This window comes from Patiria miniata, unplaced genomic scaffold (genome assembly GCF_015706575.1).
Source record: "Patiria miniata isolate m_02_andy unplaced genomic scaffold, ASM1570657v1 HiC_scaffold_20, whole genome shotgun sequence".
NCBI lineage: Eukaryota > Metazoa > Echinodermata > Asteroidea > Valvatida > Asterinidae > Patiria > Patiria miniata.
In genome coordinates this window covers 17,425,347-17,439,201 of record NW_024037059.1, presented here as the reverse complement: position 1 = coordinate 17,439,201, position 13,855 = coordinate 17,425,347, and the positions used below count along the sequence as shown (strand labels likewise).

The window sequence follows — 13,855 nt, the reverse complement described above, 5'->3', positions numbered from 1 at the left end:
AAATTCCCCATGTGCGACCCAAACGAAAAGAACCACCTAGCTATTGAGAAAATGTCACGGTAACTTCTACAGGGCTACTGTAGTTTGGTGACTGTAGGTTGGTGGACGTACTTGGTATCTTTTGTGTTCATTTTTCGCTTCAAAGCTAGGCGAAACTGTTCCAGAATTTGTCTAGAAATGGACCAGGCGAGTTTGGACCAGTTGAAGGCCTTTGTGCAGCTATGCAAGGCAAACCCAACCGTTCTGCATTCTCCACAGCTTGCTTTCTACAGAGAGTATCTGCAAAGGTGGTTGTTGGTTAATGCGTTTTGTTACTGCACCAATTCCGTGATATTATTTTCCTTTGTGAACTTTTTCTTCTTTTTTTCTTCTGTGCCTGCATGTCTATGTATCGAATTATATTTTGGAAGTGTATATTTAGCCGGCTACATTTAGCCGGCTTTTTTTTTAGTAAACGATATTTTGCCAGCTAGATTGTACAGCGCCCTCTTTGACGTGTAACGTTTTAAATTAAATGAGTAGGCCTACCTGCCTACAATATTGTTGATGTACCCTAACATGGCACGGCCGGCCCCCAACGTGGCGCACTTTGATTTTTCGCCTCTAGTGCCTTGTTAGAGCAAAATTGTAACATCAAATTTTACAAAAAGTGAAATTTCATCAAGCTCTAAACGTTCATGACATTCCCGTTCATAAATCTTGAGTTTACATTCCCTGCTACAACATGTTTTCTATGTTTTTTCGAATGGCACGATGAACCCTAAAATTCGCCCTTAAGTGGAGAAAATAATGATTTATCAGAATTTATCAACTTTAAGGAAATTCTTAGACGTTAATGTGGGATTTTCCGAGATTTGTTCAAGTGCGCCACGTTAGGGAACACTTGACCAAATTTGTGCCCAATTTCTGGACGCCACTGTTTTTTAATTTCGGACAAAATTTCATGACACTAAAGTTGTTCACAAAGGTTCAACAGCAAGCATTATTAAGGTAATAAATAGTACTGGTACTGGTCAGTATTTAACTGAATGAATTTGAAGTTTTTTCTTCGAAGAGGTTTGGCAACACTGCATGAGGAAAATCGGGGGAAACGTCCAAGTGCGCCACGTTAGGGAACACCACTGTACATTACCACCATTAATTGACCTGTGGGCTAGTGGAAAGCGACTTTTTCAACAACAAAAAATTTCATCCCAAAAAATTAAGAAATTTTGACTTGATTTCAAATGTTTATTTCAGCCTTGGTGCAAACCTTCCCACCCCTCCTCCGCCCACAGAAAAGCCCACTTCAACCGCCAGTGATGAAAGCAAGGTCAGTACACGTAAATAAATCATGTGCATGCTGTCTTTGTTTTCAAATCAAACTTAAAATGATAGAATAATCCAAAAAGGGATCAAATTAATTCCTGAGAAATAATTTTTTGGTTAATAACCTATTCTAACGTAAGCCTCGTACATTTCTGTAATGTTCTGTAGGCTTTAATTGTGAACATTTTGTAATTGTTTGAAGATTTGAGACACACTTTCATTCTGTAACTTGGCATAAACTCATTGTAGAGTGTACTATAAATATAATGACAATCTTCAAACGCCAAGTTCCATGATCAACTCATAATTATTAGCAAGCAGATTAGTTGATTCCATATTACAAAAGGAAATCTTGATATTGTTAGCAAAAACAGCCTTAAACTTGGCCATTGTTGTCACAGATATTTGAACTTTTCCAGTTACTAAAACTTGGTTAATTATTATCAAGCCGGCAGATGCACCACCTGTGCCGGAACCGGAACCGGAACCGGAACCAGCCATGGAATCAGAACCGGAACCAGCCATGGAAGCGGAACCGGAACCGGAACCGGAACCAGAACGGGAACCAAGCAGTGAGGAGAGTGATTTGGGTAAGTTTTGGGACTGTATGGAATAAAAATCTTCTGGGCTACAAATAAACAACTCTATTTGCTTTGTCTCACTTGTCAGTCTGGTTGAAAATATTCAAGAATTATTTTTGGGAAGTGACATATTAATTGCTTTTTGTCGCAGAAATATGTGCAGGAAAACAGATCAGATTTATGAAATAATTATCAATGAGTTATCCGTCCCTCTCTGGCTGGCAAATTCAACAAAGCCAAACCGGCAGTCAAAATAAATCAAGTGACTGTTTGCAACAGTTGAGTGCACACATTCTCACATAAAGCAGGATTGACTGGTTGTGATCGATATTAAACTTGACACAGCTATGCTTTGTAGGTGATTGATAAGCCAGCTGTGACTACCAGTCACTTGTTTTTGTCTGTTGATGGAATATGACTAGTCACTGTGCCAGTGTGCCTATAGAAATGTGATCTGACTGTTGGTGACTAGCCTGCCTAAAAGGCATGGCAGGGGAAGTTGAATAAATTTTGACTGTCTGTGACTGATCAAACAAAAGGAGGGTTTTAATGCTGAGGATAGACCTTTCAATGAAAGCATAAAAACATGGAAAGTTTACCTTCTTCATCCCTCCCCCCCCCCCACTGTCTTCCAGAGCTAGACATGGAAGGGGTGATAGAAGGTGACACAGACGAGCCCCAGCACATGGGGGATGACTCACTGGATGTGACAGACGAGATGATGGAGGAAGCATCAGACAAGCGATCCCTCGCCATGGCGGCCGTCGGCGACGGCAACTTCGACGAAGCCATTAAGCTGTTCACAGAAGCTATCGAGAAGAACCCCCACTCAGCGCTGCTGTATGCCAAGAGAGCAGGGTAGGGCCAGGGGACAAATTATTGAGCTGTTAAGTGTTGAAAATACTTACATCTTCATTGGATTACTGAGGTCAAAGGTCAAGTAGGGGTCATTACAAGTCATTGTTCAAATTTGCTTCAAATGTTTGTCTACAGAATTAAATGGATTTCAATGTAACTTGGATGAAGTGATCCTTGGGTGGGGGTTCATGAAAATCTTCTGAAATTGGAGGTCGAAGGTCATCTGAGGGTCATTTGAGGTCATTGGAATATTTTCTTTTTCTCCATCAGTGTCTACATCAAACTCAAGAAGCCCAACGCGGCAATCCGTGACAGCGACAAGGCCATCAAGCTCAACCCGGACTCCGCCCAGGGGTACAAGTGGAAGGGTATCGCGCATCGGTTACTGGGCCAATGGGAGCTTGCGGCTAAGAACCTACAGAGCGCTTGCAAGCTGGACTTTGATGAGGTGGCTTATTCTACGCTGAAGGAGGTGGAACCAAACGTAAGTGAAAGTTTCGTTCCTGTCGGACCGACTGACTCACTGACTGACTGATTAACTGACTTACAATAGAACGTGTAAGTCTTGCAAGATCACGTTCACTTTTGTGTGTGTATGTCTTGGTACCAAACACTGACTAGTCTAGTCACAGACGCCCGTGTTAGAATTTACACAATTGTCATCTGCATGATTGATTGGACGGAAGTTGAGGTCAAAATGTTCAATATGTTGTAAATTGTAGCAATTTCTTTTCTTTTAAAGAACACATTCATTGTCATTGTCTTGATCAGCCTAGTCAGGAAAAGAAAAAAAGGAAGAAAAAAAAATTCACTAAAACATATGACAGACGAGTCATTAACTGGTACACAAAATGCTTTATTTTTTCCATTCTTTTGCATAAAATTACGTAGTAAGCACAATGTGAGCACAAATGTTTTACTAAATTATTTAGGTCTACGTGAGTTTACCGAAAGTACAATTCCCACAGCTGCGTACAAAATTTAATATAACTAGTGATTGTGCAATTGACTCTTCCATTGATATTACAGCAAGACACATTGGCATCCATTATAATTACACTCTGTTAAAAAGTCTTAAAACAAGCCGATGCATATTGTTTCACACAATCAAATTTAACAACAGTAAAGTGCTAAGCCTATCACTTGTAACAGCTGCATAACAACAAGGCTAGTACTCACGAGTCACTTTTCAGAAATAAATGTTAAATTCTGTCGATTCATCAACAAATTTGCAATGTTTTGGTAGCACTGCAGGAACAGGCACTGTGCTCACAACTTCTGCTTTGTCTTTATTTCTCAACTCTACAACAATTCTTTTTTACATCAACATTGATTTTCTGGAGTTGTTCAAACATTCAGTGTTTTGAAAACACCTTACATGTACAACCCAAACCATGACCTTATTTTTGCAGATCTGCTCTGGACATGCTGTCTTTCAATACTGTGTATTTTATAATTAATTTATGTGCGGAAATCTCTGGCTTGCCTGTATGTGTACATTTCATAATTAAAGAAAGTGACTGAATATTATACGACAGACATAATTTTTACACTTACTGCATAATCCGGTTACTAGACACAATTCCATATTTAGCACATTAAATTTGAAAACAATTATTTTATCATTATCCTACATTCACCCTGTTTCACAGGAATTTGAATCACACACAATTTGTACAATCTTTTTATCTTGAGTTTCATAATTTCATTGCACATCCAAACATCTAACTTCACACTCATAATTGCACTGCAGTGACAGGATAAAGCTGCTAAAAACTTGATTCTTAACAATCCTCCACTTAAAAGTTTCTTGTCAGCAAAAGCAAATCTTTGATAAAGTAGCCTGACTGTTCAGCATTTATTTTCATTTCATTATTTATTCAAACACACATGTATTGCCCAAGGCTGCCACAGAACTTATGTTGGTTTTAGCGATAGTTTCAGTAACTGTTTTAGTTGCTGCTGATAACGAAAAATGTATGGTTGGACGCAGGAATTCATGTAATTATATTTAACTTGAGTGAATTTCGGCGTAATGATGTCATGCTTTACTTACATATGCGCTTTCTTATGGGTGCATGGTGGCGTTCGTCCCCACCTGGCTCTCATGGGCTCCGTGCACAAGTACCCTGTCAACGACGGTAAGAAAGGGAGGGTTGGGGGAGACCAATGGAGACAAATGCATTGTCGTCAGCACCACATGCTCACGCAAAGACGCTATGGCTTTGTGCGCATTCGGAATAAAATTAGTCATGCGTACTTGGCGCTATTCGTGCATGAACCAGTAAGTGCACGCAGTGTGTCCTGTCCATTGAGCTCTCGAAAGTGCCCAATCTTGTTTGTGCACATTGGCCATAGTTAAGCACACATATAATCAAAGCATGACATCATGTATCGGGACTGTGTACACATTACAGTTGTCCCCGTGTACACATATGTAGTTGCACTTCTTTTGGTATCATCATGGTTTATTGTACATGTTTTTCTTGGTTTGCATACACCCTCCCTCAGTGCTACACTCACCAGTCAGTCCTGATTCCTTCTGTATCGCTTCAAGAAGCTTGGGCAGATCTGTGGAGATGGCCTGCTCAATCCGATCCAGTAAACAACCCGAGAAAAAACTGCAATGGTTTTCCAGCGGTCGAAAAGAGTCGATGGGACTGATAGCGAAAAATGTCTTGAATTCCTCTGGATCGGGGAGATCGTATTTACTTACATTTGCTTGTGCTAAGACGGTCTTAAAGATGTTGTACTTGCCGGGGTTTTGGACGATATCACGCATCGTGTCCTCGGCATTCCCTATAAGAGCCATGGGCTTATTGCGGTGGAATTTCTTCAGGTATTCGTTGACTATTAGAGCGTGGGTACGGATTTCTTTGGCCCGGCGACGGATTGTTGCGATCTTGTTGTGCAACTGGTTCTCAATCACGTTGTTCAAGTCTATCAAGAGAGATTTCTCCTCAGACAAGAAGAGTTCCTTGTATGTCTCCAACTGAAACTGTTTCTCCCAAAATGAGCCCACGTAGACACGCGGCGGCTCAGTCACATTGATCAGAGGGGCAAGATTCCAGAAGAGGGCGCCATACACGCGCATCAGCTCATGCGGTGCAATGGAGTCCGCTTTATTGAGTATGATTCTGATCTGGGACTCGCGTCCCTTCAAGCGTTTGAACGTTGATTCCAGCTCCGTCCCAACATCTAGTTTTGTCGGGTCGAACACGACGAAGATAAGATCAGCGCGATCCATGAACCATTCACAGACTTCATTGAATGGGTATCCACGTTCCTGCTGCTTACGATTCTCGATGATTCCGGGCGTGTCCACTAATGTCACCTTCTGCAGCATCTTGTGCGGGTACTCCAGCCCGTAAAACCTCTCGAGGAATCCGTTGCCGAACCTCTCGAGACTGCCGAATGACCTCTTCCCGTCTGTGGCTAGGACGAGGCCTTCCACTGAGCGGTACTGACTGCCATGCATTATAACCGTGAAATCTGCCGTCACTGGCTCTGCCCCTGAAACAATACAATTATCATACCTTCATTAATACTTAATACTGTTGATTATGCTAAGTTACTCTCTCTTCGTAGAGCTGTCGAGCGCACACATTTGCCAAATAAAGGCCCACTCTGTGATTTAAGTTACTTAACAGACATACACCAGTTTTCCTGTATTTTAGAACCCTTTTGAAGGATTTTTTGCTGACTACCAATGATTGATAACTCTGCAAATTCAAAATTATGAGAAGGCAGTTCTGCTGCATGTGGGATTCAAATTATTTTAGCAGATTCATCAAGTGGACAGTTTGTTGATGTTTTACCTGTTGGTAGTTTCTGTTCCTTCTCCAACCCAACGAGATAGTTTATCATCGATGATTTGCCTGCACTCCAAGGCCCAAGAAACAACACCAGGGGCTTGGCATCAAGCTCACCATCTGATACAATGAAGAAATTGTGGATGCAGAATTAAAAACTAAAATTTGTTTTCCCGGAAGGCGTCTAAAAACAAGCCTCTTTTAAAACCCAGATGCGGGCATTGCAGGTTGAAAAAAAAAAACTCACCCTGAGCCTGCAACTTGCTTCATGGAACCTTACCTTCAGAGATGTAATCCTCTGTGATTCCTTTTGACTAGGTTTACTTCCAAAAAACTTGCCAAAAAATACATGCACAAAACCTCAATTTTTGGGTCATTGTATGTGATTTTTTTTTTTAACAAATCCAAGTGTCCAAATCCTAGTACAGTAAATGACATACAGTCGTTGGCAACAGCGGGAAAAAAACCAAGTGCGCCAACTGGCAGTTGCAGAATCTACGTCCCATAGACACTACGGCAATTTCTAAGTAAATCAGACAAAGTCTCAACTTTGCTGAGTCTCCTAAGTCATAGTTTCAAACAAGGATGGTCATGAATTGAAACAGGAACTGGTCCAGGTTTTTCCAGTTTGATCTTACCTGATAGGGAAGGGTGTCCCATGGTCTCAAACTTGTAAGCCTCGGCCATCGGCTCAATAGACTGGTGGTATATCTTCTTCATCTTCTCAATGCTCTCCTTGACAAAGCCCGCATCCAGAAGCAGCCCCTCCCGGTCAAGATTCAGAAGATCAAAGATGTGATCTCGGTTCCTGCTCGGTGCATCGGTGGGCGATGCTGCACCTTGTTTGTCTGGAGGCGTTGAGGGTTGTTTGTGTGCCTGAGTTTGAGATGGTTTGCCGGGCGTGGCTTTCTGTTGAGCGGCATCTGAAAGAGAAAAATGGAAGGATTTGAGACGATGTTGCCAGGGATAATTTCTTTGTGTTTCCTTTTTAAAATAAAATTCTCTTAACTTATTTCTCTGAAATTGCTAAATTAAAAAAAAAAAAAAAAATTTGACAAACATTTCTTCAACAAGTGCTGGGCAGAAGTTTCATTGAACATATACACGGGCACATAATGAAAAAATCCTGCTCTCAAAATTACTAATTGGGAGGCAATGATGTACAAATTTATTCAACAATGCTTGTTGCTTGTTAATCACCTAACACACTAAAGTACCCTATACATGTACATGTACATGTTCACACATGTACATGCACTGTGTGCTGAATAATTGAAACATAGCTTGGGGCATTACTAACGGAACCACACGGAATAACAAAACAGTATGCCCAGAAGAAATAGGGTGTCCTCACCTTTACAATGCACAGATGAAGTCAGCAAGGCAAGGGTTCCAACCCAGATGAGTAGTGCTAATGTTGGATGGAAAAGGGAGCCACAACTCAGGCGTTTTTGCCTTCTCTTTGGCCATTCAACCTGAGCCAAACAAAAGCACCTGTCTTCGCTGTATGTAGCCATGTTGAAAAGAGCCCCCCTAAGTCGGTAGAAAAAGAACACTTGAGTCGAATCAGGGATCAGCTCATAATTTTCCCTTCATTTGCAGGATGGCAGGGTGATGATGCATTGGCATCATTTGTGTTTATTTCATTGGTTTCTTTCTGTTATTCTATTCATTATTTTGTGTACTTTTTTCACTTAAAAAACCTGTTTGTCCTTTTCTCTTTTCAGGCCAAACTAATTGCGGAACACAAACGGAAGTATGAGCGAAAGCGAGAAGAGAAAGACCTCAATGAGAGGCGGGAGCGAGTCAAGAAGGCCAAGGAAGCTCAGGAAAAAGCTAGAAAGGTACGGCTCCGTACCTTGCTGTAAACTCAAGGATTCTACAGTTAACAAATTTCAAAAGAGTGGGGCCCATCAAAATTAGTTTTATTGGAATTAAATTTATGAACTTCCTAATCTTTTGTGTAAAATGACTGCAAACTAGGAAAGTGATCAATTCATTTTGCAATGCTGGAATCATCAAAAAATAGAAGAAATAGCTTAGCTTGCCGTTAGAGTTTAAATCCCAGTTGCTCTTAACCCTGTAATAATAGAAAGTTTCAACTTGAACCCAATTTGCGATTTCATTTCGAAATGATGAAATCGCCTGGTTTTTTTTTCTAGGAAGAGGAAGAGCGTCGAAAGAACAGGGGTCCCACTGGAATGCCAGGTGGTTTTCCGGGCGGTTTTCCCGGAGGGATGCCGGGCGGTTTTCCAGGAGCGATGCCGGGTGGTTTTCCAGGAGGGATGCCGGGCGGTTTTCCCGGAGGAGCTGGTGGAATGGGAGGAGGAATGGGAGAGGGAATGGGCGGTGGCGGTGCCGCTGGAATGCCGGGCGGTATCAACCTGAATGACCTGCAGGGATTCATGCAGGACCCGGAGATTATGGCTGCTTTCCAGGTAGGTTTTCAAATTTCACTGAAATCCGGCATTTCAAATGGACTGGAGTGGGGTTTGAACCTGCGACCTTCGGATTGCCGCGCCGGTGCTCTACCAACTGAGCTATCCAGCTCTGTGTTGGCAGTTCACCATTTAGTTCAAGGTGCGCTGGTCACAAGTTGGTTGAGCGCCAGAACCGGTAATCCGGAGGTCACAGGTTCAAACCCCGCTCCACTCAATTTCTTTTTCCAACATCAACAATTATTGTGATGCAACTAGGTGGTTTCCCTTAGTGTGCTTGAATACGTGTATAATTTTGATGGATTTAAGTGCATTGGGGTCTGCTTTCTCAATTTTGTACCGTGAAATAATATTCGATGTTGGTAATTTGCATTTTTGAAATCAGTTTTTCAAATGAACCACAAAGATAGACTGACTAGGTGCATTATAATAATATTAAAGTTGAACAAAGAAATTAACTGGAGTGGGGTTTGAACCTGCGACCTCCGGGACGGAACAGCACCGGAACGGCAATCCGAAGGTCACAGGTACAAACCGCGTTTCAGTCAATTTCATTGTTCAACTGTTATTTTATTTTTTGTCTTAAATCAAAATAGATCCATGTAGTTACTTCTTGGAAACGTCGAGGATTTAAGGGTTAAAGTAAAGGCAGTTTTATGGAGGTCAAATTCGACAATCTCAGCAAATAGTTTTTCTTGCATTTTGTATTAATACTTTTGCTCATCACACAATTTTTGTTAACACATTGTACACGCACATTTTCTAATTTGAAGCGATAGCCATGCACAACTATGATTCGTGATTTTCACATAGTTTTGAAGTACTGTTTGTGTTGGTATAGTACCTCAATTTGGTTGTGCATCCCTTCCCTTCTGTAGGATCCTGAAGTCATGGCGGCATTCAGCGACGTCAGTCAACACCCAGAGAACATCAAGAATTATCAGAGTAACCCCAAGATAGCCAACCTCATCGCCAAGATGCAGTCTAGTTTCAGCGCGGGGAAGGACGGTCCTGAGCCCCCTCAACCTCCACCAGAGGGGGACGTAGACTAAGTAGTTATCAAACACAAACTCTATTTTGTGGTTGTGGTAAGAATGTGATTACGTTGGACTTGAAACGGAATTTGCTTTGTGTAATGTTCTGATAGCAGTCTGCTACTCCTTTGAAGTGTGCCTACTCGTACCCGCCATATCCCAAGCAGTGTTTTGTAACACATGGCGTGTTTATGCACAAATGTAATACGAGTTCAGCTTTTTGGGGTCTGAAAACATCTTGAAATAAAGGCATTTAAATCTAAAAACAAGTTTTGCATGGTTGGGATGCTCAATGTTGCTGTGCTCCTATAATTGTCCCTCTTCTTAATTTTTTTTCAAAATGTTTCAACATTTGGCTGAAAATGTTGACAAAGCTTCAAAATCAACTGCTTCTTTAAAGAAACTTGAACCTTCAAAAAGGTCATCTTTAAAACAAAAACCCTAAAAAAAATCCAAAACCAGCATTGTGTCTGGTATAAAGATTTTCAGTTTTTATGCAGTGCATTGTATGAGAAAATCCTGTATTCTTTTAAATTATGCAAAGTGGTGTGTTTTGGGTTTTGTGTTTTGTATTTGCCTACAAACTGGCACACTTCTAGGAGTTAAATCGACTTCAGAGCTTGATTTACTTGGAATGATATTGAAAATTGGATTAAAGTTGAAGGTGAATATATAAAAATTAGGGGGTTAAACATTACGCGCTTAAGATTATAGTGTATTGAATGCTTATTTAATTTTTTTTTTTTTAATTTTGTCACACAGTTGATGGAAAGTGTTAAAGGCTGTAATTTTTTTGTATGTCATGCAGAATTGCTTACAAAATGAAAAGTCGAGAGAAAGTATGTGCATGATGCGTAAAAATATCAAATAAAAAAAAATTGTTCAAATTTATTCCACTAATGTTATTGGAGGTGTTCCAGTAATATCATATTTTTTTTTTCTTCAAAAATCACTCATCAACATTCTTTAAACTGTTTCTTAAATAATCTCTGAATAAACTAACAGCAATTTTAATCGTATCCTACCGCTGATTCAAATATAATCATGATTGTTTCATATACAAATAATATTTCGTTTAGTACTTTTTTTGGTTTTTGTTTTTGTTTTATCTGTGAGAATTAATTGCTTCAGCCTTTCATTTTAATGCTAGGTTGTCAGCATTTCATTCAATAATTGTTGTTGCGGGTTATCCAACTGAAGTATTTTGTTGTAAATATTAAACAAAATAATTGGTTGTTATTGTCTTCAACATGTTAATAATTGTCGCATGATAATCAAGAAAGAAGAAAAAATAAATCACCATTTTTTAATCTCTTGTTCTCTAGTAGCGATTAGATAATGATACACTGAACATAATGGTAGTTTAGCATTTTTTTAGGGGGGGGGGGTGTCACAAATGAAAGTTTTCTTAATCCTAACCCTACTAATTCCATAAAAAAAACAACCCATATTGGGGAATTTTGATGGACATGGTCTTACAGACTGCAGCTAGTTTGACAAAATGTTGATGGAGTATGATGGACTTGGGCCGGGAGGGCTGAAGCAGTGCTGGTGGAATCTGACGGATTTGGTCCAGTGTGGACGTATTGTAAGCAATGTGTACCAAGTCCATCAAAATCCATCACCACCAGTGGTGGATTTCAATGGATTTGGTCCTGAAGCACTATGTGAATCAGAGTGAGTGATGGATTTTGATGGACTTGGTCTTCTACTTAAATACCGGTAGTAAAACAAAGGGAGTTAGTATAAGGGAGGTTTTTGTTACTTCCATTTTTTCCATTTGTTCCTGCATTTTGCAGAAGATTCCATTTCGTTTAGTTGTCCAAATGATAATTGTTTTCTGCAATGTTAATTTTACATCTTATCTACATCTCCTACAGTTTTTTTGAGAAGCCTATTGCTTGATCATTTTGTATCAAAATTGAATATCAGTTAGGTGGAGATTGTACAAATATAAAGAGGCGAATATTGACAGCAATGTTTTACAATTAAACAGACCAGTCACCACAGAAATTATGTTGTTTGTGTTTTATTTGTCTTTTTTTTTTGTAGAATCACCCTGATATGCTATTCCTATTTTGTTAATGTTTATATTTAAGTTGACTAAAGTTTTTTTTTTTTCTATTTGACAATTTCCAAATCCAAAAGCAATTTATTGACACATCTGTTTGTTATTTTAAACATAATTTGTTGTCCCCGAAGTTCAATAATTAGGAGCCCTTGCTGTTTAAAAAAAAAAGTATTTAAGAAAACGGAATTTGCTCTTAAATTCCACCAAATTTGCTGCTGGATCATGCCATTGGAACACTATCCAGCAATTTCTTTTGGGAAACGTCTAAATTATTGGCACTTTGAAAACTAAAATCAAGCACCGAAAAAAAGTTATTTAAAGGTTAATTAAACGAGTTGTTAGTGGATGAGGTACCAGGAAGAACACAAGTGCTACAAAATAATGGAGAAAAAAACCTTACATTTTTCTGGTAAGACGAGCGAGTTGACATGCGCCAACTTATAAATCACCAATTTAAAAAAAAAAATCTATAATTGTATGCAATTATGGTCACCCCTAGAGGTACGCGCGTTTATATCGTCATCTATACCTCTACGGGCGACCGTTATTGATCGCCCCTAGAGGTACATAATGACCACAGATACCTCTACGGGCGATCAACAACGGTCGCCCCCCAGAGGTATGCGCGTTTCTATCGCCATTCTGTACCTCTAGGGGCGATCTTATCGTATTTATGGTCGCCTCTAGAGGACCACAGATACCTCTAGGGGCGATCAATAACGGTCGCCTCTAGAGGTTCGCGCGTTTCTTGGTCGCCCACAGAGGTACGCGCGTTTCTATCTCCATTCTGTACCTCTAGGGGCGATCTTATCTTATTTATGGTCGCCTCTAGAGGTACGCGCGTTTCTTGGTCGCCCCTAGAGGTACGCGCGTTTATCGTCATTCTGTACCTCTAGGGGCGAGTTAAAAGCGTTTCTGAATAGAAATGATTCACTTTTAAAGTTTAGTTTTTCAAGCTTATATATTTTTTTCAAATTTAATCCACAGATTAGTGAAGTAGATAACATACCGTGAATAATTAAAAAGGATCAATAGCAATCGCAAAAAACTATATGTAACAAGAAAAATAATACATGTGTATTTGTCATAACGATATTTATCTTTTTGATAACTTTGTAAATTCTGTAACTTTCTTTTGTCAATTCTTTAATGATGCCATTCTCCACAATATGTATAAACATGTATAGAGTATAAACAACACTATTTTTAGACATTGACGTTCTGTTAAATTGGACGAACGAATTTTCCCTAGCGCTACTTCGAGTATTATGTACATGAACGTTAAGGTAAAACAAGAATTAAAACAGGGAGGGAGTAAATCATGCATACATTCATGATTTTTTTCCTAGTATAAGTCATTACATAGCAATATATTTCATTTAGCAAATAATGGAGCAGAAAAAAATAGACCTTATGCATTGCGTTTGTCTCACAGGCTGTTTTTGTTTGTTTTAATCTATTAACAAATGAAACAAAAGGTTTACACACGCCTTTATAATAGCAATACAAAACCACTGCGCCCCCCCTCTAACTTATTGACGCTGCTGCAGGTCTGTAATCTAAATTTTTTTTTTTAATGGCAAGGTAAAAGAATGAGCATATCAGACCATACCATAGCTCCCATGAATTTTATTAAAAAGGCTGGTATCAATTAATTAGGAAGGTTAATAAGACTGAGGACCGTTTGTGTTGACGAATATTTAAAACAAAATAGGGAAGTTTACCAAATGTTGTCGACATTTGTAGCCAAACT

General features: G+C 39.6%; 2 protein-coding genes across 2 annotated transcripts; one reads left to right on the top strand and one right to left on the bottom strand.

The window, feature by feature from the left end:
• Window positions 1-7: 7 nt before the first annotated feature.
• LOC119727660 (hsc70-interacting protein-like) lies at window positions 8-12,047 on the top strand. The gene is made up of 8 exons (XM_038199651.1): window positions 8-287; window positions 1,240-1,312; window positions 1,757-1,898; window positions 2,525-2,747; window positions 3,018-3,231; window positions 8,287-8,403; window positions 8,722-8,997; window positions 9,876-12,047. The coding sequence occupies exons 1-8, from the start codon at window positions 178-180 to the stop codon at window positions 10,047-10,049; spliced, it is 1,329 nt and encodes a 442-aa protein (XP_038055579.1). The 5' UTR covers window positions 8-177; the 3' UTR covers window positions 10,050-12,047.
• On the bottom strand, window positions 3,580-8,095 carry LOC119727659 (sarcalumenin-like). The gene is made up of 4 exons (XM_038199650.1): window positions 7,914-8,095; window positions 7,198-7,482; window positions 6,566-6,679; window positions 3,580-6,260 (listed from the first exon to the last, which is right to left on the bottom strand). The coding sequence occupies exons 1-4, from the start codon at window positions 8,074-8,076 to the stop codon at window positions 5,209-5,211; spliced, it is 1,614 nt and encodes a 537-aa protein (XP_038055578.1). The 5' UTR covers window positions 8,077-8,095; the 3' UTR covers window positions 3,580-5,208.
• Window positions 12,048-13,855: the final 1,808 nt, after the last annotated feature.